Below are 26,155 nucleotides of genomic sequence, written 5' to 3' on the forward strand. Positions count from 1 at the left end.
GGATGGATGGATGGATGGATGGATGGACGGATGGATGGATGGACAGAATAGATAGATGGATTATAGACAGATGGGTGGGTGGATGGACTGATACATGATGGATGGATGGACACAGGTAGACAGAATAGACGGATGACAGATGGGTGGTGGGTGGGTGGATGGATGGATGGATGGATGTACAGGTAGACAGAATAGATAAATGGGTGGTGGATGGACGGATGGATGATGGATGGATGGATGGATAGGCAGACAAAAATAGATACAGAGATGGATGCATGGAGGGATGGATGTACAGATAAACACATACGATGGATCGATGGATGGCAGACTGATGGCTGGCTGGATGGCTGGCTGAACGGATGGATGTGCAAACAGAAGGATGGATGGATGAATGGGTAGATGGACTGATAAGTGGATGGGAGGGATGGATGGACACACAAAACAGATGGATGATAGATGGGTGGGTGGATGGATGGACAGATGATGGATGGATAGATGGACAGACAGGTAGAATAGATAGATGGTTGATACATGGGTGGGTGGATGGATGGATATATTGATGATGGATGGATAAGTAGACAGACATAACTATAGGGATGGATGGATGGATAGACAGGTAAGATAGATAGATACACAGATACATACATACATAGACAGATACATAGATATGGTGGATGGTTGGGTGTACGTATGGATGGATGGATGGATGATGGATAGACGGATGGACAGACAGGCAGACAGAATAGACAGGTGATGGATGGATAGAGGGATTGATAGATGGATAAGTGGATGGACAGACGGATGGATAGATATGATAGATAGATAGATAAAGAGAGATATGTGATAACAGATGACAGACACATAGATGATAGATACATGGGTAGATAGCTGATAGATAGTTAACAGACAGACAAATACAGGTTTTCACAAGACTCCACTCTGGCCACAACCTCAATGCAGAAATACGCCTCTTTCCATCATTCTTTCCAACTGGAAGGGAAGGTTTCCAGGCAAAAAGCTCTGCTCTTGGCCTGCAGGGAATCAGGTGTGGAATGGGGTCGGGCTTTGGGTTCAGCTGGGAGTAAAGAGCGAGCGTCTGCCAAGCTCTCCCACAGGAAATAAGCAAGCTGAAGGAGGAGGACAAAGGACAGAGCAGGGAGGGCAGAAGGGGGCAGAGGGGCCGCACGTCTGAGAGCCACATGGCCGGCGTCCTGGCACCCCACAGACCAGCTGCCCGTCACTGCACCATCAGAGAAGAGCCTTTCCTCTGTAGGACCAGAAGGAACCCCCACGTCCATGATTTCTAAGCGGGGGATGCTTGCTTTATGTTTCTGGTAGAGAAGAGCACACCTGTCTCGTGCCTCAGCCAGACTGGAGTATTTATTTAATAATCACGGTGATACCTTGATACCTGTTCAACACCTCTGGTATCTGGATGTGGGGGGAAGTGGAACCGTGAAAGCAAGTATGGGCACACGCTCTCCTTCCTAGCATATGACTCATTCCATAAAGTCCTAAACTGTATGCAATTTATCTTTACCCAACGCATATGATCATTACTTAGCTTTCTGCATTGTTCCAAAAAGAGTCCCTGCAGAAGATTTAATATTATATTCGTGGAAGACAGGCACATTTAGGTAGGAGAAAGGTCCCAAATACTGGTGCTTCCTGTGTGTTTTTGCTCTTATGAAAGCACCCTTAACTGTGGGTCCCCACTGCCATGCTGGCACAGGGAAACCGGCATGGGGGGACACCATGGGTATTTGCCATCGAAAAGCACCTACGTTCCAGAAGCAGGGGAGGGGAAGTGCCAGAGAGTACGCACTGATTCTCCATGGAAGCCCTACTCACCCCGAGTGCATTTCAAATATCAGGATGCCGAGTGCCCACCAGTCCACGGCTCTCCCGTGGCCTTTGCTCTGGATGACTTCGGGAGCCAGGTACTCGGGTGTTCCACAAAGGGTCCACGTCCTGGGGACAGAGAAGGACATGCACAGAAGTCAGCGGTGCTGGGTGAACGCGTGCGTCTCCGAAGGACCGAAAGTGACAACGATCCCGGTGACCATGACGAAGCCCCATCCCCACCCCGTGGACCCACCGTGCTGGACAGTAACGCCGACACTGTCTCTAAGGACTCGGTCCCTTATAAACGCTCATTAACCCGAACAGAAATGAAGAAAAGCCGTTGGTATCACAGCCGTGCACTGTTGCTGCGGCTTACCACGGTTACGGAAACACAAGAACGCCACGGTACCTGTTTTCCTATGAAACGACGGGGAGAAAAACTCAAGAATTCACTCCCTAACCCCTCAAGAACCTATGCGTCTGCTCCATCAAGGAGCCGGTTCTGTCCTCCAGAGGAAATGCAAAGCTGGTGCTCATTGTCCTTTGCACCTGCTTCCAAAAGGTGTGATGTGTTTTCGACGTTTCTGTGGGCTCGTGGTCATTCTAGAAATCCTTAGGTTAAGCGGCACTGGGATATTAAGGGTTTAAATGGAGCAGGTGGCTTTTGGAAAGGACCGTCTCTGCAGAAGAGGGGAGACTTGCCAAAAATTTAGCTTCTACCCTCACCCAGAGAACAGCAGGCTAGAAGTGATAAGGGATGCTGAGCCCCCCCAAACTGCACCCAGACTAGAGGATGGAGCTTCTGGTGGTCAGGTGTGTTGGGTTTACTCTGGTCACCCCTTCCCTGTGCTGCCTCTGATCTGTCTGTTTCACGACAGGTATACGGACTTCCTTTCCTCTTGTCCTTAGAAGAGAATGCTCCTTATACTTAAAAAGAGGCACCACGTTCCATTAAAATTCACAGATATGTCATGTTTCTGCTGAGATTTCTAAATTTTACTCTCTATGGAAAATTCAAGACCGATTTTCTTCACTTTCTCCTGGTTCACGCCTCCTTGGCATGGAGGCGACCCAGAACTCACCTGTAAAATAATTTTTTTTAGAAAAGGTAGAGACTTCCAAGTATCAGATGAGTAAGTCCTGACATGTCATGTACAGCACGGGGAGCACTTAGTAAGACCGTATTTTACATTCGAAATTTACCCAGAGCAAATCTTATGTGTCTTCACCATCCCCCCCCCCCAAAAAAAGGTAACCAGTTGACATGACTGGATGTGTCCATTAACTTGAGTGTGGTAATCACGTCACAATCTGTATTAAATCACACTATAAGCCTTTTAAAAACCATATTATACAATGTAAATACGTACAATTTTTATTTGTCATCAAACTCATTAAAGGTGGGGGGGAAAGAGATGAGGACAGGAACACACACAGAGGGAAGACCACTGGGGACACGGGGATGGCGTCTACCCTCTAGGAACCGCGTTAGGTGACCTGAAGCCAGGACAGAGGCTCCTTACAGATCCTTCTCTCGGGAGCCACTGTGGGACCACAGCCCTGAGAAGGTCTTCATTCCCGAGCTCCAACTTCCAGAACCGCGGGAGAATACCGCTGTCCGAAGCCCCTTGGGCGGGGTGCTGTTACGGCAGCCCCAGGTGTTCCCCACCACGCCGACCACGCACACACCTGACCTTCCTTCCAAAGCACCTGTGGGCATGGCCCCGCACATTCTGTATGGATGGAAAGGAAGCTAATTGATGGCAGGGAACAGCAGACATCTGAAGCTACAACTTTGGAGGTCAAGAAGATGGCCCTACTGATTTCCACGTCTTTCTCTTTCGATGGCTGACCACACCCCTCGCCTGCTAAGACTCTGACAGATGAAAGCATGTCTCTAAGGCGGGCAGCGGTGGCTCAGAAAGAGGAAGCTATGGGGCTTCCATGAGTATGAAGTTCAGGTCCTCCTTGTGGCTTTGCTTCCTGGTTCGCAGGAAGGAAACAAGTGCAGACCACTTCACACCCATCGGGATGGATGGCTGTGAAAAACACAGGAGTGTCAGTGAGGCCGTGGAGAACAGAGATCCTGCGTGCACGGCTGGTGGGGATACAAGCTGGTGCAGCTGCTGTGGAAAACAATATGGCGGGTGCTTGAGAAGTGAAACCTAGAATCACCATATGATCCAGCCGTTACGCGTCCCAGCATATACCCAAAGGACACAAAGGCAGGGTATTAAAGAGATACATGAAAACCCATGTTCAGACCAGCATGACTCACAAGGGCCAAAAGGCAGGTGTCAACCCAAGTGCCCACCAATGGATGAATGGATAAAGAAAATGGGGTCCATTCACACCATGGAACAGGATTCAGCCTTTAAAAGGCAGGACACTCTTGACACCTGCTACGATGTGGATGGACCTTGAGGACATGACGCTCGGTGACATCAGCCAGACACAGAAAGACAAATACTGTATGAGGTCACGTGTATGGGGTCCCCAGAGCAGGGAAATGCAGAGACAGAAAGTTGATGGCGGGGCCAGGGGCTGGGGCAGGGGGATGGGCAGTAAGTGTCTCGTGAGGACAGAGCTTCGTTTGGGGAGGACGCAAAGTTCTGCAGATGGACAGGGGGATGGTTGCACGGCGTTACAAATGCATCTAATACCATGGAACCGTGTACTGAGAAAGGGGGAAGATGCCCCATTTTATCCTAAGTCTACTTTGCGACAAGCTTTATAAGAAGTGCAGGGACGGAAGAGGCCAGGCAGAGCAGGATGTCCTCCAAGGAGGGAAGCTGCAAACACAAGTGTCTGATCAACAAAGTCAAGGTAAGGCGAGCAGGACCTCGGTAGAGGCTGGACAAAGGGTCAGTCTGGGAATTTGTAACCCGAGAGACAGCTGGGTCCGGCTGGTGCTGTACTGCCAGGGAGAAGAATGTCGCGTGGGGATCTCCACTTTAGCCACGGAGACCTTGAGCACACCTCCAGACCACCTGTGCTCTTCTGGCCAACTTATGGGGCCCTTCGTGCTGGACTGCCAGGCTGGGAGCACGCCCAGCTAGCTGGAAATCGAGCTCTTAGCTCCTATTAAGACCAGGTGGAGGTGATGGCAGGTCATTAAATAGGCATCAGATATAGCCTCTCCACTTGCATTTGGAAAGGTGAGTCTCTTTCTGGCTCTGTCTAGGGTAAGAGGCACAGGTGGAAGGCTGTCTAAGTTTCCAGCGTCTAAGCTGCCCCGGGTAGCCCAATACTTCTGCAGAGGAAGACCTTCCTGCAAACGGCCCCGGGGCTTCGTGGATGTACAGAGAGGCATAAACTGCTAGAGAGCCTCAGACGGCAGCAGTAAAGCTGTAAAGATGAGACAAACAGCCCCGGATGTTATTCAGAGCGCGCTGGTCCAGGCTGTGAATTATCTCCATGCTCCCGGTCTTCTGCCCTGCTCACGCAGCTCTTGGAGAGCAGCGAGGTGACACCTAAGGGTCTCAGTGTGCTTGCTGTTATCAGTTCCACCGTGGCGGGGGTAGGACACCGTGTGGACGGGATTCTCTGCAAAGTATATATGTGCAACTGCTCGTGTGTTCATCTCCCATCGCCTGCCAGGGCATCTGTGCAGGGGCGAACTGTGTTCCCCCAAAAGTCCTAAACCCCAGAGCCTGTGAATGTGATCTTACTCGGAAACACGGTCTTGCAGATGTCATCAAGTTAAGACGACATCATATCAGATCAAGATGAACTAACGCAGTTAACTGGTGTCCTGTAAGAACAGGGACAGAGAAATCTCTCTCCACCACGTGAGGACACAGTGAGCAGGCAGCCATCTAAAAGCCAGCAAGAGTCCTCACCAGCAACCAAGTTGCCCGGCACCCTGAGCTTGGACTTCCAAGCTCCAGGACTGTGACAAATCAATTTCCTATAAGGTTGTCAATCCTATCAGATTAGGACCACACTCTCCTGACGTCATTTAACCTTAATTACCTCCTAAAATCACTATCTCCAAATACAGTCGCCTTGGGAGGGTTGAAGCTTCAACATATGAATTTTGGAGGGACATAATTCAGTCCATAGCAATGGTGGTGGTGGTGGTGATGGTGGTGATGATAGTAATAGTAATGACGGTAGTGATGGTGATGACGGTGATGATGATGGTGATGACGATGGTGATGGTGATGATGTGGTGGTGGTGGTGGTAGTGATGGTGGTGATGATGGGATGGTGGTGGTGGTGATGGTGGTGATGATGGGATGGTGGTGATAATGGGATGGTGGTGGTGGTGATGGTGGTGATGATGGGATGGTGGTGATGATGGGATGGTGGTGGTGATGGTGGTGGTGGCGATGGTGGTGATGATGGGATGGTGGTGATGATGGGATGGTGGTGGTGATGGGATGGTGGTGGTGATGGTGGTGGTGATGGTTGGTGATGATGGGATGGTGGTGATGATGGGATGGTGGTAGCGATGATGGGGATACTGACGATGGAGATGATAAAGTCAGAAGCACGTTATCTCTACTCAATGCTTACTATGTGCCTGGAACTGTTCTAAGGATGTACTTTGCAATTAGCAGATCCACCCATTCTTAGCAACAATCCTACAGAGTAGGAACAATTCTCACTTCACAGGCGAGCAAAGCAAGGCATACAGAGGCAGTAACCACAGGCCCAAGCTGACCAGCCTAACACTAACATGGTCCAACAGCGGCAAGTATCTGCACAGCTCTCCTCTTCATTCCTCCTTGCTCTGCGATGCTCCCCTTACTAAAGGCTGATGGTAACAGAAAGAAATTTGACCTGGAAGTCACAAGGGACAACCACTGGGCAGTTGTGGGACTGTGAGCAAGTCATCTCCCCCTCAGAGCTTTGGATTTCTCATCTGTACAGTGAAGATGTGGGGTATGTGCGGTATGAATATACCTTCGGGTCGGTCTTAACCAGTTCACACAGCAGACGGTCTAGTGCAGGGGGTCAGCCAATCTATCTGCAAATGGCCAGGTGGTGAATATATGAACAGGTCATATATTTTCATTGCGCAGAAACTAAATCGGTATTAAAAGCTATGCCCCGGGACATCTGGATGGCTCAGTCAGTTGGGTGTCTGCTCTGGCTCAGGTCATGGTCCCCAGGGTCCTGGGATCGAGCCCCACACCAGGTTCCCTGCACAGTGGGAAGCCTGCTTCTCCCTCTCCCTCTGCCCCTTCCCCTGCTTGTGCTCTGACAAATAAATAAATAAAATCTTAAATAAATAAATAAATAAATAAATAAATAAATAAGGTATGCATTGCTGTCCATGATAGCCAAACTATGGCAAGAGCCCAGATGTCCATGAACAGATGAATGGATAAAGAAGATGTGCTGTACACACACACACACACACACACACAACNACAATGCACACAATGGAATTATTACTCAGCCACCAGAAAGATGAAATCTTGCCATTTGCAGCAACATGGATGGAACTAGAGGGTATTATGCTAAGTGAAATACGGCAGTTTGAGAAAGGCAAATACCATAGGATTTCACTTGTATGTGGAATTTAAGAAACGAAACAGATGAACATAGGAGAAGGGAAGGAAAAATTAAATCAGACAAAATCAGAGAGGGAGACAAACCGTAAGAGACTCTTAACTGTAGGAAAAAACTGAGGGTTGCTGGACGGGAGTGGATAGGGGGACGGGGTGACTGGGTGATGGGGATTAAGGAGGGCCCATGATGTAACGAGTACTTGGTGTTATATGCAACTGATGAATCACTAAACTGTACCTCTGAAACTAGTAATGCACTCTATGTTAACTGATTTGAATTTAAATAANTAACAATTTTTTTAAAATGGTATGTATTGCCAAGTGTCACTCTCTTGCTCTATTTACTCCCAAGCCCCTCACTTACTCTATAAATAAAGTTTTATTGGCACACAACAACATTCATTTGTTTACATATTGTCTATGGCCATCTGGTCTCTGCTGCAGACACAGAGCTCTGCTCTGTAGCATGAGAGCTGCTGTAGACAAGACGTAAACAAACTACACAAGTGCGTTCTAATAAAACTTTATTTACAAAACACAAGTGGTGGGCCAGATCCCATGGGCTGCTGTCTGCTGAGCCCTGGTGTAGAGGAAAGAATTAGAGAGAGGGATGGATTTCAAAGCCTGGCTCTCATCGAACCCTCAATCTTTTACAGCTTCGGTTTTCATTTCCATGAAACAAAGGCCCTCACCAGTTTCACAACTTAACTGTGTGCTTGGTTCTCTGGCTTGTTGCCGAACTAAGGGATTAAAACATTCTGACCCACATCTTGGGCCGGATCATTTCAACTACACGGTCAGTACCAAGGTCAGCTACGTGCAGGACTTCAACGACTTGCTGCTCTGAATAAATGCAGTGGGGGTAGGTGAGAGTTTTGGGGTAAGCAAAGAGGTGTAAGAATAATTCATAAAAACTAAAAACCCATGGCCTTAAATACAACTAGGAAAGTGTGGACTCATTGTTTGCTCTTCTCTCGAAAATAAAAAAAACCCACGTTTTTTAATTCGTCCCCCCAAGAATTCGTAGAAGCAATGAAACCCCCTCGNTCACCAGTTTCACAACTTAACTGTGTGCTTGGTTCTCTGGCTTGTTGCCGAACTAAGGGATTAAAACATTCTGACCCACATCTTGGGCCGGATCATTTCAACTACACGGTCAGTACCAAGGTCAGCTACGTGCAGGACTTCAACGACTTGCTGCTCTGAATAAATGCAGTGGGGGTAGGTGAGAGTTTTGGGGTAAGCAAAGAGGTATAAGAATAATTCATAAAAACTAAAAACCCATGGCCTTAAATACAACTAGGAAAGTGTGGACTCATTGTTTGCTCTTCTCTCGAAAATAAAAAAAACCCATGTTTTTTAATTCGTCCCCCCAAGAATTCATAGAAGCAATGAAACCCCCACAGCAAAGGGCACCCCTCGAGGGGTCTTTAAATATTATTTCCCACCAACAGTCTCCAGAGTTCCTTAAAAAAGTGGCTGACTCCAGGGTAGAGAGGAGACTCGTACAGGGACCCAGGGCTTCCTCTAGTCAATGAAAGCAAGGACATTCTCAAAGCCAATGGGACGCTGGCAAGAGGGTACAGGTGGCAGCTTGAAGGGGCTCCTACAAAGATGGGACTATTGTTGCTTTTTTTTTTTAATTTTTTATTTATTTATTTGACAGAGATAGAGACAGCCAGTGAGAGAGGGAACACAAGCAGGGGGAGTGGGAGAGGAAGAAGCAGGCTCATAGCGGAGGAGCCTGATGTGGGGCTCGATCCCGTAACGCCAGGATCATGCCCTGAGCCGAAGGCAGACGCTTAACCGCTGTGCCACCCAGGCGCCCCTACTGTTGCTTTTTTTTAATTGAGGCAAAATTCACAGAACATAAAATCTGCCATTTTATTAACTGTTCTAAATTTATTTTTTTTAGTAATCTCTACATCTAACATGGGGCTCAAACTCCTGACCCCTGAGATCAACAGCTGTGCTCTTCTAAGCCAGCCAGGCACCCCAAAATTTGCTATTTTAACGCAAGGCACTCTGTGGCATTTGGTACATTCAAAATGCCGGGCAACCACTACCTATCTAGGTCGAAACACTTTCATCAACCCAAAAGGAGAGTCTGAACCCATTACGTGGTCACTCCCTATCAAGGGAGTGATCATTGCCTATTAAGACGAGGGCAATTCAAGCACGGAGGAAGAAGAAAAACAAGAAGATTGTTTTGCATTAAAAGCACATGAGATTGTGTGTTTTCTGAGTGGTAACAGTATTTTTTAAAAAATGCTACGGCCCCCTTTGAGGTCATTAAGGGCCCAGGTCATGATTCTGCAAATCCTTAAATGAAGTGAATGAACGAAGGAGAGACTTCCTGCTCTCATGAAGGACAGTATCTGAAGGTCATCCGATGGCTTATGAGGGAAAGAGGCTCTTTATAGAAGAATTCCAGCTGAGAAATACAGAAGGACTGACCGAGGGAGGGCATCAGCATTGTCATTTCTCACAGAATGGGAGAGCAAGCAGCGCCCCTGCTGGCCCCTAAGCCCACAGGTCACACGGTGACAGCGACAGAGTAGAGACAGTGGGAAGAGAGGGCGGGCAGGGAACACCTGGACCCACACATGCAAGGACAAGCACCTACTGTATGCTTCTTGCTATCAGGCAAAAGGAACATCACCNTGCTGGCCCCTAAGCCCACAGGTCACACGGTGACAGCGACAGAGTAGAGACAGTGGGAAGAGAGGGCGGGCATGGAACACCTGGACCCACATATGCAAGGACAAGCACCTACTGCATGCTTCTTGCTACCAGGCAAAAGGAACATCACCAAAAAAACCCTGTACCATCTGTTTCTAAAATGCCAAAAAGGAAGGAAGGAACAGAAGGGAGGATTCAATGAGCCTGGATTTAATCCAGTTCAAAGATCTAACCACCGGCTCACAAGAAACACAGGGGACAAAGGAACAAGGCAAAGGACACCATGAAGAAGTAACCCACCCAACCTAGATCACAGGGCTTCCTAGGGGGCTTAACCCAGGTCATTCCACAGATGAATGCCATCGGTCGGGAGGGAAATTCGAAACGGGAACTTTACAGATTTAATGGAGCTAAGAGACGAGCCAACCAAATGCAATGTACAAACCTTGGTTAGATGCTTGTTTACAGAGAAGAAAAAGACATTTTTGAGATGTGGGGGAAATCTGAATATTGACTGGGTGTTAGACGATCTTAAGGAATTTTTCCTTTTATTCTGTAAGATGTGATCATGGCATTGATGTAATTTTTTTTTAATCCTTATCCATTAGAGAGAGCATGGTGGGCACTTTCTTTAAAAATAATAGGAAATGAGGGACCTCGGTGGCTCAGTCGGTTAAGCGTCTGCCTTCGGCTCAGGTCATAATCCCAGGGTCCTGGGATCGAGTGTGGGACTCCCTGCTCGGCAGAGCACCTGCTTCCCCCTCTCCCTCTGCTGCTCCCTCCCACTTGTGCTTGCTCTCTCTGTAACAATAAATAAATAAAATCTTTTAAAAAAACAAAATAATAAGAAACGGAAATTTGGGAGAGGTTAAAAGTCAAATAAGGTGGCAGAGCTTTGATGCCTACTGAAGCCGGGTGACGGGCACAGGGCTGAAGGTAAACTCTCCTCTCTGCTTTTGTGGATGTTTGAGAACGTTAAGTAACAAATCGTCAAAGACTGGGTACAATGTTATTCATCCCTAGCAAGAGGCCAGGCATGAAAATCCAAACGACAGCATTGAATGTCACATCTAAATTTTAAAAACTACAACAGAATAATGAAATGAAACGCATCGGACCTTTTGTTTTCATCAGTTTAGAAAATGAGAAATAATCCTAATGTGTCCGTTTTTCTGTTACGCAGCCTATCTGCATAATAGCAAGTGTGTGTACCGAATACTTTTATATAAGAAAAAGAGCTATCACTATAATTAAACAAGAGTTCTGTAAGATTATGTTAGAAGAGGAAAAATTCATCCGTTACTGAGAATGAAGAGTAAGCATGAGAACCGGAGTCACCGTGAGCAAACAAGCACACAATTCATAGAGTGGGAATCATATCGAATTAAAACATGCTTAACCACGCTGTACACCCTTACTGTAAAAAAAAAAAAAAAATAGAAGAAACACGCCTTTTCTCAATTATATGTTCAAAAATATTATTGGAGATGAAGCTCTGTTTGGTTCCATGTCTTTTGTAGCGATTCCCGGGGACGTTTCCTTCCATGTTTATGGAAAAGTCATGTCAGTTCTCAGAATCCTAAAGTAGAAGGGAGTCCGTGCAAACACGCCCACAGGCACCAAGTCACCAATGCTGGCCCAGAAGGGAGAGACCAAACTCATCAAGCAAACCGAGAAAAATACACAGAAAGAAGGGTGTAAAAACATTTTTGCCATCTACAAAACCATGACTAAAGAACGAAGTTCTTTGTAATATATCAGAAATACATAAAAAAATAAAATCAAATGAAAATTTTTTAAAAAGCAACATATCCAGATGGTAATGAAGCCTTCTTTTCCAAAGTTCGATGTCTTTTTTTTTTTTTAAGATTTTATTTGAGAGCGAGAGAGAGAGAGAGAAGCACAAGCAGGGGGAGCAGCAGGCAAAGGGAGAAGCAGCAGGCAAAGGGAGAAGCAGGTTCCCCGCTGAGCAGGGAGCCCGATGTGGGACTCGACCCCAGGACCCTGGGATCACGACCTGAGCAGAAGGCAGATGCTTCACGCACTGAGCCACCCAGGCTCCCCAAAGTTCAACGTCTTAAGTAAATTAATTGTTCGATGTGATGTATGAAGCCACATCATGCATTTAATGCTAAGTACACAGACTGGATTCACTGCAGAGGAACACAGCTCGCCAAACGTATCATCGAGCAAATGTGCGAAATATTTTACATCTGGTGAGTTTGAATCAGACTTCCAAATAAAGGACTTCAAAAACAAACAAAAAAGGGTATGTACCATATACCACGTGCTACCAATAGGGGGCAGCCTCAACGTTAGAAACCAATTATTTTGTGTTAATAGGTCTTTGTTGCTAAGGTTATGGAAACGCAATTCATTTTCATGTGCTTTACTCTTAGAAAGGTAATAACGTGAAATCCTATAGGGGAAAATCAGATTGAATTTAACTGCATTACAGAACGTTCCTAGGATGACCGCTTTCTTAAAAACCGCCAGAGAGATGAGTCATTTAGCATAAAACTGCTCCGCCGCACAATCAAGGTTCTCATAAATGCAGATGTTTCCACAATACGGGGAATATAATTACCACCTTAGCCAACCCCACATCATCAAGAAATATATTTTTTTAAGTTTTTATTTTTAAGTAATCTCTACACCCAGCGTGGGGCTCGAACTCATGACCCTGAGACCAAGACCCAAGCTGAGATCAAGAGTCGGATGCTTAACCCAGCAAGTCACTAGGAACCCCTAAAGTGTTATTTTTATTTAAGTCATCTCTACACCCAGTGTGGGGCTCGAACTCACAACCCCGAGATCAAGCGCCACCTGTTCCACAGACTGAGACAACCTGGTGCCCCTAACAGGTGTATTTTCTAGATCGGCCTGTCCAGTATGGGAGCCAGCAACCACATGTACTTTTAGGAGCACTTAAAATGTACTAAGGAATTAAGATTTTAATCTACTTTTAATTTAAAATTAAATTTAAAAACCCATACTCAAAGGGAGTTACCGAGAAAGGTTCCGGTATTTTTGGAGAGCCTGGGCACGTGAACGTTATTTTTCCAACTGTAAATGTTATGGATTAACATTAATAATATCCTGTTCTTGTTTCACGCTTGCACTGTCTTCTGTGGTGAGATTAATGATAGACTTTAAAGGTTTTTGTTTCTTTAGTTGTCTTCTCCCTACCTAGTTGCTGTAACCTCTAACTTGCTTTTTCTCTGATGGGTTCTTTTTGGTCTCAGTATTGTATATTAGAAGCTTTCCTCAGGGCGCCTGGGTGGCTCAGTCGTTAAGCATCTGCCTTTGGCTCAGGTTGTGATCCCAGAGTCCTGGGTTCGAGCCCCACATTAGGCTACCTGCTCCGTGAGGAGTCTGCTTCCCCTTTCCCTCTGCTCCTCCCCTGACTTGTTCTCTCNATCTCTGTCGAATAAATAAAATCTTTAAAAAAAAAAAAAAAGAAGTTTTTACACAAGCGTAAATAAAGCGTGGGGCACCGGGGGGGCGCAGTCAGTTAAGCATCTTCCTTTGGCTCAGCTCACGATCTCCAGGTCCTGGGATCGAGTCCCATGTTGGACTCCCTGTTCCAAGGGGAGTCTCTCTCTCCCTCTCCCACTCCCCTCTGCTGATGCTCTCTCTCTCTAATAAATAAAATCTTTAATAAAAAAAAATGCATAATTCATGAGGATTCAGAAGCAGCAAAGAGACAGCAAGAGCAAAATTTTGGAAGCTGTCCCAGGAAGTGAGCCAAGTGTTGACAGCGGTCTTCTGCTGAGAGCGGCAATGAGCTGGGGGGAGGGGAGAGAGCTCCTTGACGGGCAGTACATGCATGTATATAACTCTGATAAAAAGAATACGTAATCTGAGATACAGCTCCGCACACCTGTCCGTGGCTAGTATCAAAAAGGCAAGACGTAACAGGTGTTGGCCAGGACGCGGAGAATGGGGAATGCACATGCACTGTTGGTGGGAATGCAAGCTGGTGGAGCCACTCTGGAAAACGGCACGGAGGCTCCTCCACAAGTTAAAAATAGAGCTACCATACAATCCCCCCGACGACACATCTGGGTATTTCTGCGAAGAAAATGGAAACATAGTTGCATGCCCTTTCTCACCACAGAAGTATCTACAGCAGCCAAGACATGGAACCAACCTGTGTCCACTGCCAGGTCAACGGAGGAGGGAAAGGTACTCTCTATGTACAACGGGCTACGATTCGTCTTTGAAAAAGGGCATCCCGCCATTTGCGACAGCGTGACAGACCCTGAGGCCAGATGCCAAGAAAGATGAGTCGGGCACCAAGACAAGCACGGCCCGAGCTCACCTGCATGTGGAATCCCAACACAACGGAACTCGCGGGAACGGGGAGGAGAACGGCGGCCCCCGGACGCAGCCACGGGGGACCGCGGCCACTTACTTGTCGACCAGCTTCTTGGCGAAGCCAAAGTCCGTGAGCTTGATGTGACCCTCCCTGTCCAGCAGTATGTTCTCCGGCTTCAGGTCCCTGTAGACAATCTCCTTGGAGTGCAGGTACTCAATGGCGCAGACGATCTCCGCGGAATAGAAGAGCCCCGTGCTGCTGGAGAAGCGGCCCCGGTTGCGCAGGTAGCTGAAGAGCTCGCCGCCCGGCACGAACTCCATCAGCATGTACAGGAAGCGCTCGTCGTGGCACGTCCAGAACCTGCGGGACAGCAGCGCGGGAGTGAGAGCGGCTCCGCGGTCCCCCACGCGCGCACGTCAGCCAGAGACACCTGCTACGGTGTGGGGACGAACGGACGTTAAGGATGTCGTCTACGTACGTGGGAGGATATGCGTGCAGAGAACGGATGCTAAAATACACAGGTGGGGGCGCCTGGGTGGCACCGCGGTTAAGCGTCTGCCTTAGGCTCAGGGCGTGATCCCGGCGTTATGGGATCGAGCCCCACATCAGGCTCCTCTGCTATGAGCCTGCTTCTTTCTCTCCCACTCCCCCTGCTTGTGTTCCCTCTCTCGCTGGCTGTCTCTATCTCTGTCGAATAAATAAAGAAAATCTTTAAAAAAATAAAATAAAATAAAATACACAGGTGGGCAGGTGTTAAAATCTGCTAGAGACAGAAGTTAAGATACGGCACCAATAAAACTTAAGGGGCGCCTGGGGGGCTCAGGTCATGATCCCAGGGTCCTGGGATCAAGCCTGCTCGGCGGGGAGTCTGCTTCTCCCTCTGCCCCTCCCCCTGCTTGTGCTGGCACTCTTTCTCAAATAAATAAATAAAATCTTAAAAGAAAAATCTTGGCCAACAGGCTGAATTGTGTCCCCCAAAACTGTATGTGGCCCAGGACTTCAGAATGGGAGCGTATGAGGGGATAAGGTCTTTGAAGAGGGGATTAAGGTACAATGAAGTCACTAGGGTGGGCTCTGATCCCATAGGACTGGGGTCCTTTTAAGAAGAGGGGATGAGGACACAGATTCGCACAGAGGCAACCACATGAGGACACAGGGAGAACAGAGGGTCTACACGCCAGAGGAAGGTCTCAGGAGGAACCAGCCTCGGCCCCACCTGGATCTCAGACTCCCAGCCACAGCCCGCCTGGATCTCGGACTCCCAGCCTCCAGGACTATGGGAAATAAATGTGTGTTATTTAAGCCCATCAGTCCGTGGGATTTGTTCTGGAAGCCTGAGCAAATTCATGCAGAGTGGACACATCTTCAGGGATCACACCTGGTTTGGCCCCCCGGCCCTATAATCAAAACTGGAAATATACAGTAAATGGATAGACTGCTTCCCAAACACCTGCCAGGTAAGGTGGCCATTAAAAACATCCAAGTCAAGGGGCGCCTGGGTGGCACAGCGGTTAAGTGTCTGCCTTCGGCTCAGGGCGTGGTCCCGGCGTTATGGGATCGAGCCCCACATCGGGCTCCTCTGCTGGGAGCCTGCTTCTTCCTCTCCCACTCCCCCTGCTTGTGGTTCCCTCTCTCGCTGGCTGTCTGTCACATAAATAAATAAAATCTTTAAAAAAAAAAAAAAGCAAACTAAAGACAAAGCAGTGGGGGACACAGCTTGCCACGACGTGAAGATTAACTCAAAGGAAGACCGCAAAGGGATAAGCGTATGCAGTGGTCAGGACGGCAGGAGTTAAGGCAAATAAATAAAAACACGTGATGGAAGAGAGGAAAAAAATCCCAATCCCAGAAATGAAAAACTCGACTATGCTCAAGGAAAGCATTTAAAGAAGAATGTGTGGTTTGCCGATCACGGTGTTCCCCTGTATTAGCAGAACACGGGTCACGTATACAGAAGGCTTTCACAAAATGCACGTGGAAACGTGCAGACCCTTTGCTTAAGGATGCCGTGTGGGACGACATGGACCCACAAATGGGCTTTGCACAAATGCCGTCCTCTCTGCAAGCTGCCTACCAGAAACCCAACCACGGGGACCTACCGACGGTCCCTGTTTTCAGTTACCGAAAACTACATCTGTGTCCTGCTTCCCCTTCTCGCTTCTTGCAGCCCCGGAGGCTCAAGATTTGTGGTACGGAGGCACGGACGGATACAGGAAGCAGGAACGGTGTTTTGGGGGTTTGGGGGTTGGCTGTCACTTCCTGGAGAAACCTTTACAGTTATACAGACTCCAGCCAGCCACATTTCTTCCTATCATTTAAAGCCCGGAGGAGTGTTTCCTTTCGGCCCCATGCTGTCTTTCTTGATTCATATGGTAAGAACATTCCTGGGGCGCCTGGGTGGCACAGCGGTTAAGCGTCTGCCTTCGGCTCAGGGCGTGATCCCGGCGTTATGGGATCGAGCCCCACATCAGGCTCCTCTGCTATGAGCCTGCTTCTTCCTCTCCCACTCCCCCCTGCTTGTGGTCCCTCTCTCACTGGCTGTCTCTATCTCTGTCGAATAAATAAATAAAATCTTTAAAAAAAAAAAAAAAGAACATTCCTTCCCCTGCCGCTTCAAGACAGATGCTCAGTATTTCAAATGCATATGGCGGCCACACTCTGCTTTCATGGGGCAACTTGGGACCCAACAACGACTTCACTGTTCGAGTGGGAAAATACGGTCTAGGGTCCAAATAACACTGCTGGTGAAGTTGGAGAATGGACCTCTATGTAGGCTGGTGACGTTCAGGATTTCTCTGGAACAAGATGAGTGGCAAATTTAGCTAGAACTCACCAGAAGACAGGACTGGTGTTCCACAATTTGGGGGCAGCATGGAGCCCCTGAAATGACCCCAAACGGTCAAAACTATCCAAGTCACAGCACTCGTATTTTCCACAACTTTGTCTCATTTCATCGTAAAGTAGGAAAATAGGCAGAAACCTATCTCCCTACCACTCAAGCGCATAAGTACGTACATGCACACACACGCACACACGTCAATCAGTATGCACCCATTCTTTGTATATCGTCTACAGCCACTCCTATTGATCCACAGCCAGGATAATCATCCACGCAGATCCTTTCTCAGCTCTTGAGAACAATGCATCCGCCATCTTGGAATGCAACCTAATTTCACCCTTCAAAGGCACGGAAGATGGTTCACAATGGGGGAGATTACAACAGGGCCAAGCGAGTCAGCCTGTAAGGAATGAAAGAGTCTTTCGGCATTAATCAACCAAGTAGAATGTATTAACCCCCAAGACAGTATGGGTGGAGACCAGGAGATTCGGGCAGGAGAAGTGGGTTGACGATCTGAGAGTCTGTCACCCAGGTTCCAGGTGAGTTCAATTTCGATCATGGGTACATTTCTATATCTAAAAACTGGGACTTAGTGTCTATCATTGTGCTCCCAGTTCCAACACACGTTGGTCTTTTCCCCACACCACCGAGCAATTCTGTGACACTAGCTGGGGGTCCTACAACTCAACTGAATTCTGACACTGTCTATACCTGGAGACAGCGGAAGATCCCACAGGGTAAGGGTGTAGCTGCACAACACTTATCCAACACCCACACTTCAGATGCCAGTCACAAATCCTGTGCTTCTGACAGGGCTGCTACAGGGCAGAGGTTCCAAAGACGACTCCCCCGGTTCCATTAATCTGGCAGAGGGCCTCACAGAGCTCATGTTACTCACTGGATTACTGGTTTATTGTAAAGAGCTGTAACTCAGCAACAGCCAGATGGCAGAGACGCATAGGCTGCGTCTTCTCCAGGTTGGCCACTCCCCAAATCTCCCCAAGCTCACCATCCTGGACATTCCCAAACCCTGTTCTTAGGTGATTTCATGGAGGCTTCATCCCACAGACAAGGCTGATTAAATCACTGGCCAGCAGGGATTAACTCAGCCTCCAGCCCCTCTGGAAGCCCTGTAGATCTGGGGTGGGACGGAGAATGCCAACCCTCCAATTACAGGATTGGTTCCCCAGGCAACCAGCCCCTGCCCTTAGGTGTTTTCCAAAAGTCACCTCATTCACATAACAAAAGCCACCTTTGTCACTCTTATCACTGAGGAAATTCCAAGGGTTTTAAGAGCTCAGGGCCAACTGCCAAAGACCAAAACATCTGTTTCTTCTTAGAAATCACAATATCACCGCGACAAATGTCACACACAAATGACTTGAGTGGGGAGAACTAGACCCACACACATCTGTAGCACATTTGTTGCAGAAATCTCTCAGTGAAATCCAACAAAGCGTCAACAACAACCTGAAAAGGGCAACACACGTTGGTCTTTTCCCCACACCACCGAGCAATTCTGTGACACCAGCTGGGTGTCCTGTAACTCAACTGAATTCTGACACTGTCTATACCTGGAGACAGCGGAAGATCCCACAGGGCAAGGGTGTAGCCGCACAACACTTATCCAACACCCACACTTCAGATGCCAGTCACAAATCCTGTGCTTCTGACAGGGCTGCTACAGGTCAGAGGATCCAAAGACGACTCCCCCGGTTCCATTAATCTGGCAGAGGGCCTCACAGAGCTCATGTTACTCACTGGATTACTGGTTTATTATAAAGAGCTGTCATAGTAAGTGGGCTGTCAATCCTAGGTACACACATCCCACTCAGGTGGCCACGGGTCACCAGCGCCCTTGAGAAGTAAGGGCTTTCAAATAAAGGTACTCCACGAGGACTCAAAAACCAAGACTATGGAAAAAAAGGAAAAAAAAAAAAAACTCGTGAGGGCCCAGATTCCCCTGTCTTTCTTCAAGTCAAATAAATATCGTAAGGAAAAAAAATTCCCTGGGTACATCTTTCCTTCAAATTTACATGAGCAATACTTCCCTTACATGGAGAGAACGTGTAACGCGTTGGGCGTTATTAATAAGAACCAAAATATTCAAGGAGATGCTGACGTTACTATTACAAGAACATTTATAAGCATTAAGTCATCACTTGGGGCTTGTGGGCGGAGAGGCGGAGTCTGGGTGGCCATAAATGAATTAAAATCTGAGTTCAGAAAATGAGAAACAGGACTAATGGCATCAGCCAATGCATTAGCTAATTCATTCCCATTCCCTGGACTCCTTCCCTTCCACGGGGTCTAGAAACAACAAAAATGGAAGGGCAAAAAGCCTTAAGTGGGTTTGTCGCCAGTGGTGTGAGAAAAGAGGCATTTCTGGATCTAAAGTTCACTATGTCTTAGGAGTCCTGCTCGAGCACCACGGATCCACAGCTCATGAAACACGTTATCCAGCTCCTTACCCAACTTGCTCTTTGCTTCATTTGCTGGGTAAATTTTTTTTTAAGATTTAATCTATGAGAGAGAGAGGGAGAGGGGAGAGAGATCATGAGCGGTGGGGGGGGGGGGGGGGGGGGGCGGCAGGTAGAGAGAGAAGCAGGCTCCCTGCTGAGTGGGGAGCCCAACAACGGGCCCTATCCCAGGACCCTGGGATTCTGACCTGGGCCAAAGGCAGACGGTTAAGCTACTGACACACGGCAAAGGAAAGGGCAGCTCTTGTGTTGAGGGTCTTGAGCCGTGCGGGCTCGATGGGGAGCTGAGCGTAAAGAGGAAACACACGACGGCAGCAAGGAGTCAAGAACAGGTGAAAGACGGGACCCGCAGGCAGGATAAACCTCTGGTCAAAGAAGGCTGGAGGTGGGACATCCAAGAAGGCTGGAAACCAAGGCACCAGGCAAACGCTGGGACCTCAGAGATGTGACAGACAGCTTACATTCCATCGTGCACACAGGAAACCTCCCCTTCCCATGGGATCTGACAGCAAAGAATGCTGCAGGCCAGTGTTCATGTCAGAAGGAAGCCCTAGGCTGGTATCCAGAGCGGACGCTCAGAAGAAAGCAAGGGACGCGGTGAGCTGCAGTGGCTTCTGTGAAGATGCCACCAGCTGGACAGATCTGGACAGATCTGGTGATGTGGTTTACAAGAGCAAAGGGCAGGATCCCTGGCCAGAGTGTACACAGAGGCAAAGAAAAGCAGATTAAAAATGGAGCCCGCAGGGCTGGAAGGGCCATTTGGGGACAGGGAAAGGAAGAACTGATTAGAGATAGGAGGTCAGGAGGAAGGTCAAGAATTCATGTTTGCACAGAAGGACTTTGAACTGCCTGGGAGCCATGTGAGCAGGACCAACCAGGAGCAAGGGGGACTCAGACAGCTCAGAGGGCAGCTGGGGCTGAAGAAACAGCATGGCTTAGCTGGAGTCCTGAAGTCCAAACTTCCAAGCAAGGTGGTCATGGTGGATGAGAGCAGGATTTCTGGAGCACGTGCACATCCATGCACACACCTGACCAAGAGCAACATCCCAAATGTGTCCTCCCTAAAACCCCCATGAGGGATCACACGTAGCTAAGATGGAAATAGAGGGAAGGGGTGTGTATAATATACTGCAATGACGCCCAAACCCCATGTGTGTATGTGTGTGCGCAAACACTTTTAAGGACACAAAGATCCGTATCAAACCAACCATGCGATGACCTGGTGATGAGGGAAGGTGGAAGGAAGATAGGAAAGCCCTGCATGAGGCAACCTGAGAAAGAAAAACCAGGAAGAGAAAATCTTAAGTCCCTCCACAAACAGGAGGGAGATGAAATTCGAGACTGAAAATGCACTCAAGCAGTTAAAGCAGGGGCTGAAACAGACACTCGCACACTGCATATTCCTAGCAGCGTTATTTATGAGTCAGAACATGGAACCAACCGAAGTGTCCATTGATGGATGGATGGATGGATGGATGATGGATGGATGGGTGGATAGAGGGATAGGTGGGTGGACGGGGTAGATGGAAGGATGGGTGGGTGGATGGAGTGATGGATGGATGGATGAATGAATGAGTGGATGGAGGGATAGGTGGCTGGATGGATAGACGGATGGATGGATGGACAGACAGAAGAACGGATGGATGGGTGGGTGGATGGGGTGGGTGAAGGGATGGGTGGATGGGGAGGGTGGAGGGATGGGTGGATGGAAGGATGGGTAGGCGGATGGAGGGATGGAGGGATGAATGAATGGATGGACAGAGGAATGGGTGGGTGGATGGAGGGATGGATGGATGAGTGGATGGAGGGATGGGTGGATGGAGGGAGGGATGGATGGATGGACAGAAGAATGGATGGATGGGTGGGTGGGTGGATGGAGGGATGGGTAGGTGGATGGAGGGATGAGTGGATGGAGGGATAGGTTAATGGATGGATGGGCAGATGGATAAACAGTATGTTTATCTGTCCACGAACAGAATGGAATATGATTCAGCCTTGAAAAGGATGTTCTGACACCTGTTATGATGTGGATGGACCTTGAGAACATGGTGCTGAGTGACATGATGGAGACACAAAAGGACAAATCCTGCCTGATTCCACGTATATGGGGTCCCTAGAGTCGTCCCATCCTAGAGACAGCAGTAGATGGTGGGGCCAGGACTGGGGACGGGGACGGGGAGTTACTGGTTCATGGGAACAGAGCTTCAGTTTGGGGAGATAGAAAGTTCCGGAGATGCTGGTGGGGATGATTGTGCAATAGCGTGAATGTGCCCAATGCCACTGAGCTGTGCACTTAAAAATAGGTAAAATGGCCAATTTTATGTTTAGGTGCATTTTACTGCAAGGAGAAAATAAAAATTTTTAAACGTATTCAGGAGTAGGTGTGAACCTATGAAGAGCAAAAAAACGGGCTGTGGTTTACAGTGACAAGGAACACACAGGATGTCTGGGCCCCACCTGCCCCTGACCTCAGCTCAGAGCAGTGCTTTCCGCCCTTAGCACTGACCCCTGCCTTTCTGTTTGCAAAGTCTGTGGCAGGGCTCCTACCGGAAGGTGTGAACTGACTCCAAAGTCCAGCCTCCTTCATTTAAAGAATCGGTCGAACTTTCTCCTGATGCTGCAGCAACGTTGCTCTTCTGCCGTTACAACAAGGACACGAGAGAGACCGCCCACGCATGTCACCCTATCTGCTCTTGCTCATCTCTTCGTGCACCTTGAGGCTCTGGAACGTCCCCTACTTTCCGACCTGGCTCTGTGGCAGCCAGCTCTGCCCCAAGGTGCCCTTGGCTTGCTTCATCCCTCACCCCAGGGTGTCCTTCAGTTCCTGTCCCCAAGGGTCCCCCGCCTGCCCTCGGTGGCTCTATCTTACGGCCCCTGGCTGGTGGCTGTGCACCTGTTCTCTCCAGAAACAGCCACCTCTTATAAGCAAATGCTTATCCATATGATCTCCCGCCCACCATGCAAGGCGAGTGCCAGCCCAAATACACGGCTGTTGTCAGCCGGGGACAGTGTGACCTCTTCCTCGTGATTCCTGGAACCCCCGTCCCCGGCGAGTGCACAGGAAGCCTAGCACACGTGCACCCGTGCTCATGCATTCCCAGCCCCGTACCCCCACGGTGCCCTGGCTGCCCTGTTTCCCACCTGCTTGTCTCCATTGCCCACCAGCACAGATGCTGCCGGCCCGGCCACTCTCAGAGCCCCCAGACCTCCGAGACATATTGTCAGTGTTTTTGCGTTTAAGCTTCACGTGGACAGAAGTGCAGAGAGACTCAGAATGTGGTGTTCTTTCCCCCTTGACTACAAGGGCAATGAAGGAACAGCTCTGCCAACTACCCAACTGCAGACTAAGGGACACAGAGCGCAGACCCAAGCTGGTGGACACGGAGAGATGTTTGCTTTAGGCGACATCAGCACTAGCCTGGCTCTGCTCATGTGCTAAGATGCACCGGGTTAGGGACTGTGGTGGGGTCCACGGGCCAGTCACCACTGACGGAGTAATGGCGCTCCTGGCTCAGGGGCTGGGTCCAGAAAGGGAGAGTGGGACCCCATGAACGTGCACTTACTGTGTGGGTCTCTGACTCACTGCTGGCTCTTTCAGCCGGGGCAGCTCCATCCGCCCGGGGGACAGCTGGAAATGCTCAGAGCTGTGCTGGTGGTCACAAGTGGGAAAGGACAGAAATCCTGGCATCTAACCGTGTCAACCAGACATGTTGCTCAGCATTCTAGAGTGCCCAGGACGCCCCCCATCAGAGAGGCACCCAGCCCCAGATGTCAGGAGCACCCGGGCTGAGAAATCCAAACGGGCAACTTCATCAGGCAAAGTCTGAGCCCTGGAACCCATAGTAAAGAGGTCAAGGTGGACAGAGCCGTGCAGGAGGGCGATGCATTCCTTCCCATCCCGGTGGTGCTCACATTAGCATGACAAGCAGGCTTCTGGAATGGCCCTCATAAAGCATGATCACCATCCGTGACTGTCACTACCTGCACTGGAAGCCTGACTGATTCCGCCCGACAGCAGGCAGCACAAGACCGCGCAGCACGCCAAGAGGTGCCATCCCAAATGTCGTTGCTCGGCGACCAGCAACAGTGGTCCAACATCTTCGCTGCTCACAGAAAGCCACCGCCACCACCCAGCAAGATGCAAGGTAAAGTCACTAGGCTCTGCTTTGAAAATCTATCACCTGGTTACACCGTAGGTGGGACAGTGGGGGACACCTTAGCAAAACGGTCAACGCGCCCGTTTCCCGAAGAGCGGCTGTCTCGTGTGAACAGTTGCTTGCAAGCAAAGCAAACTCCATCTCCAAAGTTTACAAGCACACACGGGATCATTTAGGAAGGGGAATAAGCCGCTGGTGAAGAAACACCACCCAAGGTTCTTCAGAATGATGGGAACAACCAGTCACAAGCATCTAGAAGACACATGGCATTTTCTCGTTTTGGAAAAACAAACAAAAACCAACCTGGCACGGTTAGGAGAAGCAAGAAATAAACAGGGCTGAGATGAGGGAGAGATGTACAGCAGGACCAATGAGGAGGACAGGCAGAAGGGTGGGGGATGCAAGCTAGTTCCCGGGACATGAACTTGTCCTTGACCTCCTGCAGCCCCTCTGAGCCAATAGGGAGCGACCAGCCCACAGCACAGAGGGTTTGATGAAGACTGCGGTGGCACCATACAGAGCTGAGCATGAGGTGTCCAAGACACGGCAGTGACAAGAATGAGCCCTTGTCACCCAGAGGTGCATGGAAGGGGGCCTTAAAGGTGCTGCCCAGGGAGGGAAGGCAGAGGAGCTGCCAGGAGAACAGAGCAGAGCAGGATAAAACTCCCCAGTCCTGTGAAAGCGGAAGCAAAGATTTGGGAATCCACATAGACTTCCAAGAGAACATGGTGCGTGAAGGCTGGGGACAGGAGCGGAAGTGTGCAATGGGGTTTCCAGCCACGATGCCGCTCGGGATCCGGACTCCGTGGCTGCAGGCATCACATCCTGCTTCACGAGCTGCGCCATCACACTGGGCATCACAACCCTATGAGGGAATGGCTCTGCTCTTCTGCTCAAGCTTTCTTGCTTTTGCCCCTTGTGATGGCTAGTTTCATGGACCAACTCCATGAGGCCCTGGTGCCCAGACACACAATCTAACAGGATCGCAATGGTGCTGTGAAACCTTTTTTTTTTTTTTTGATGTGATTAACATCTACTGTCAATTGACTTTAGGAGAAGTACATGAGCTTCCATGATATGGTGGGCCTCGTCTAATCAGCTGACAGCTTTAAGAGAAAAACCATGTGGGCACCTGTGTGGCTCAGTCAGTCGAGCATCTGCCCTTGGGTCAGGTCATGATCCCAGGGTCCTGGGATCGAGCCCCACAACGCACTCCCTGCTCAGTGGGGAGTCTGTTTCTTCCTCCCCGCTTCTCACCCAAACTTGTGCTCTGTTGCGCCCTCTCTCAATAAATAAAATCTTAAAATAATAAAAAGAAGAACAAAAAAAAGTGAGGTTTCCCAAGGAAGAGGGGATTTTCGCCTCTGGATTTGACTGCCATATAGATATTGTGCCTGAGTCACCAGCTCGCTGGGTGGTTCTGCAGAGTTCAGAGTCAAGACTGAAACATCAGCTCTTACCTGAGTTTCGAGACACCTGGCCGATCCCACATTGCTGACGTGGCAGCCCCTACAATCACGTGAGTCTGTTCCTGAAACGGTCTCTGTTCTCTTTGTCTGGAGCACAGTGTGTCATGGACCCAGGATGCTCCCTCCCCAGCTCTGCACTCGCCATCCTTGAGTCTGAACCCCTACCATGTGCCAGACACCTTTCAAGGCACAGTGCGTGGGTCTGTGTTCTAGCAGGAGATAGGCAAGCAGGATGCAGGCTCACAAGACATGGAGGGTGAGGGTCTGGAGAAGGCTCCTCTCCACGTGTCAGGGTGTAGGACTTCCCCAGGCTCCTTAGCAAGAACGTGACCAAGCCTCGCTCAGTGTCCCTACACGCCGCCCTATCTTACATCTGTCTGCATGTAATGTCAGCTCCCTCCATAGCTTTAAGAGGGCCAGACCTCAGCAACTCCACCTCCCAGCAAGAAGCTCAGCACGTGGGAGGTGGGTAGCTATCCATTAACTACTTAATAACGCTGAATTCTCTACGTGATCACACACGTCTGGAGAGTCCATCCATCACCTACAGGCAAGGTACCAGAGCACGCTGTTGCAGGTGGTACACAGTAGGGATATGAAAGGCCTCCAGGGGGGTCCACCCAGGCCAAGTCTGGCCAGAAGTCTCTTGGTGGAGCAAGCATCTGAGCTAGGAGGAAGGTCTAGACTGGAGATGAGAACTCTAGAAGCAGGCATTGGCACTGGCCAATGAGAGCAAGGGGCTGGAGGGTAAGGATGGTGATTCCACCATGGGGGATGGCCAGCATGGAGGACCGCAACGGTTGGTCATGCAGAAGCTGGCAGTGGGCAGGAGACAAGTGT

The 26,155-nt window shown here is 49.2% G+C and overlaps 1 protein-coding gene across 1 annotated transcript in view; it reads right to left on the minus strand.

Moving 5' to 3' along the window:
* The window catches only part of PRKX (protein kinase X-linked), a 108,251-nt gene that overhangs the window by 33,527 nt on the left and 48,569 nt on the right, over window positions 1–26,155 (minus strand). The window contains exons 3-4 of the mRNA XM_011226978.3: window positions 14,467–14,730; window positions 1,852–1,971 (exon numbers count right to left, since the gene is read on the minus strand). Of these exons, the coding sequence (XP_011225280.2) occupies window positions 1,852–1,971; window positions 14,467–14,730 (384 nt within the window). The remainder of the gene's footprint in view (window positions 1–1,851; window positions 1,972–14,466; window positions 14,731–26,155) is intronic.

Source organism: Ailuropoda melanoleuca, chromosome X (assembly GCF_002007445.2).
Source record: "Ailuropoda melanoleuca isolate Jingjing chromosome X, ASM200744v2, whole genome shotgun sequence".
Lineage (NCBI taxonomy): Eukaryota > Metazoa > Chordata > Mammalia > Carnivora > Ursidae > Ailuropoda > Ailuropoda melanoleuca.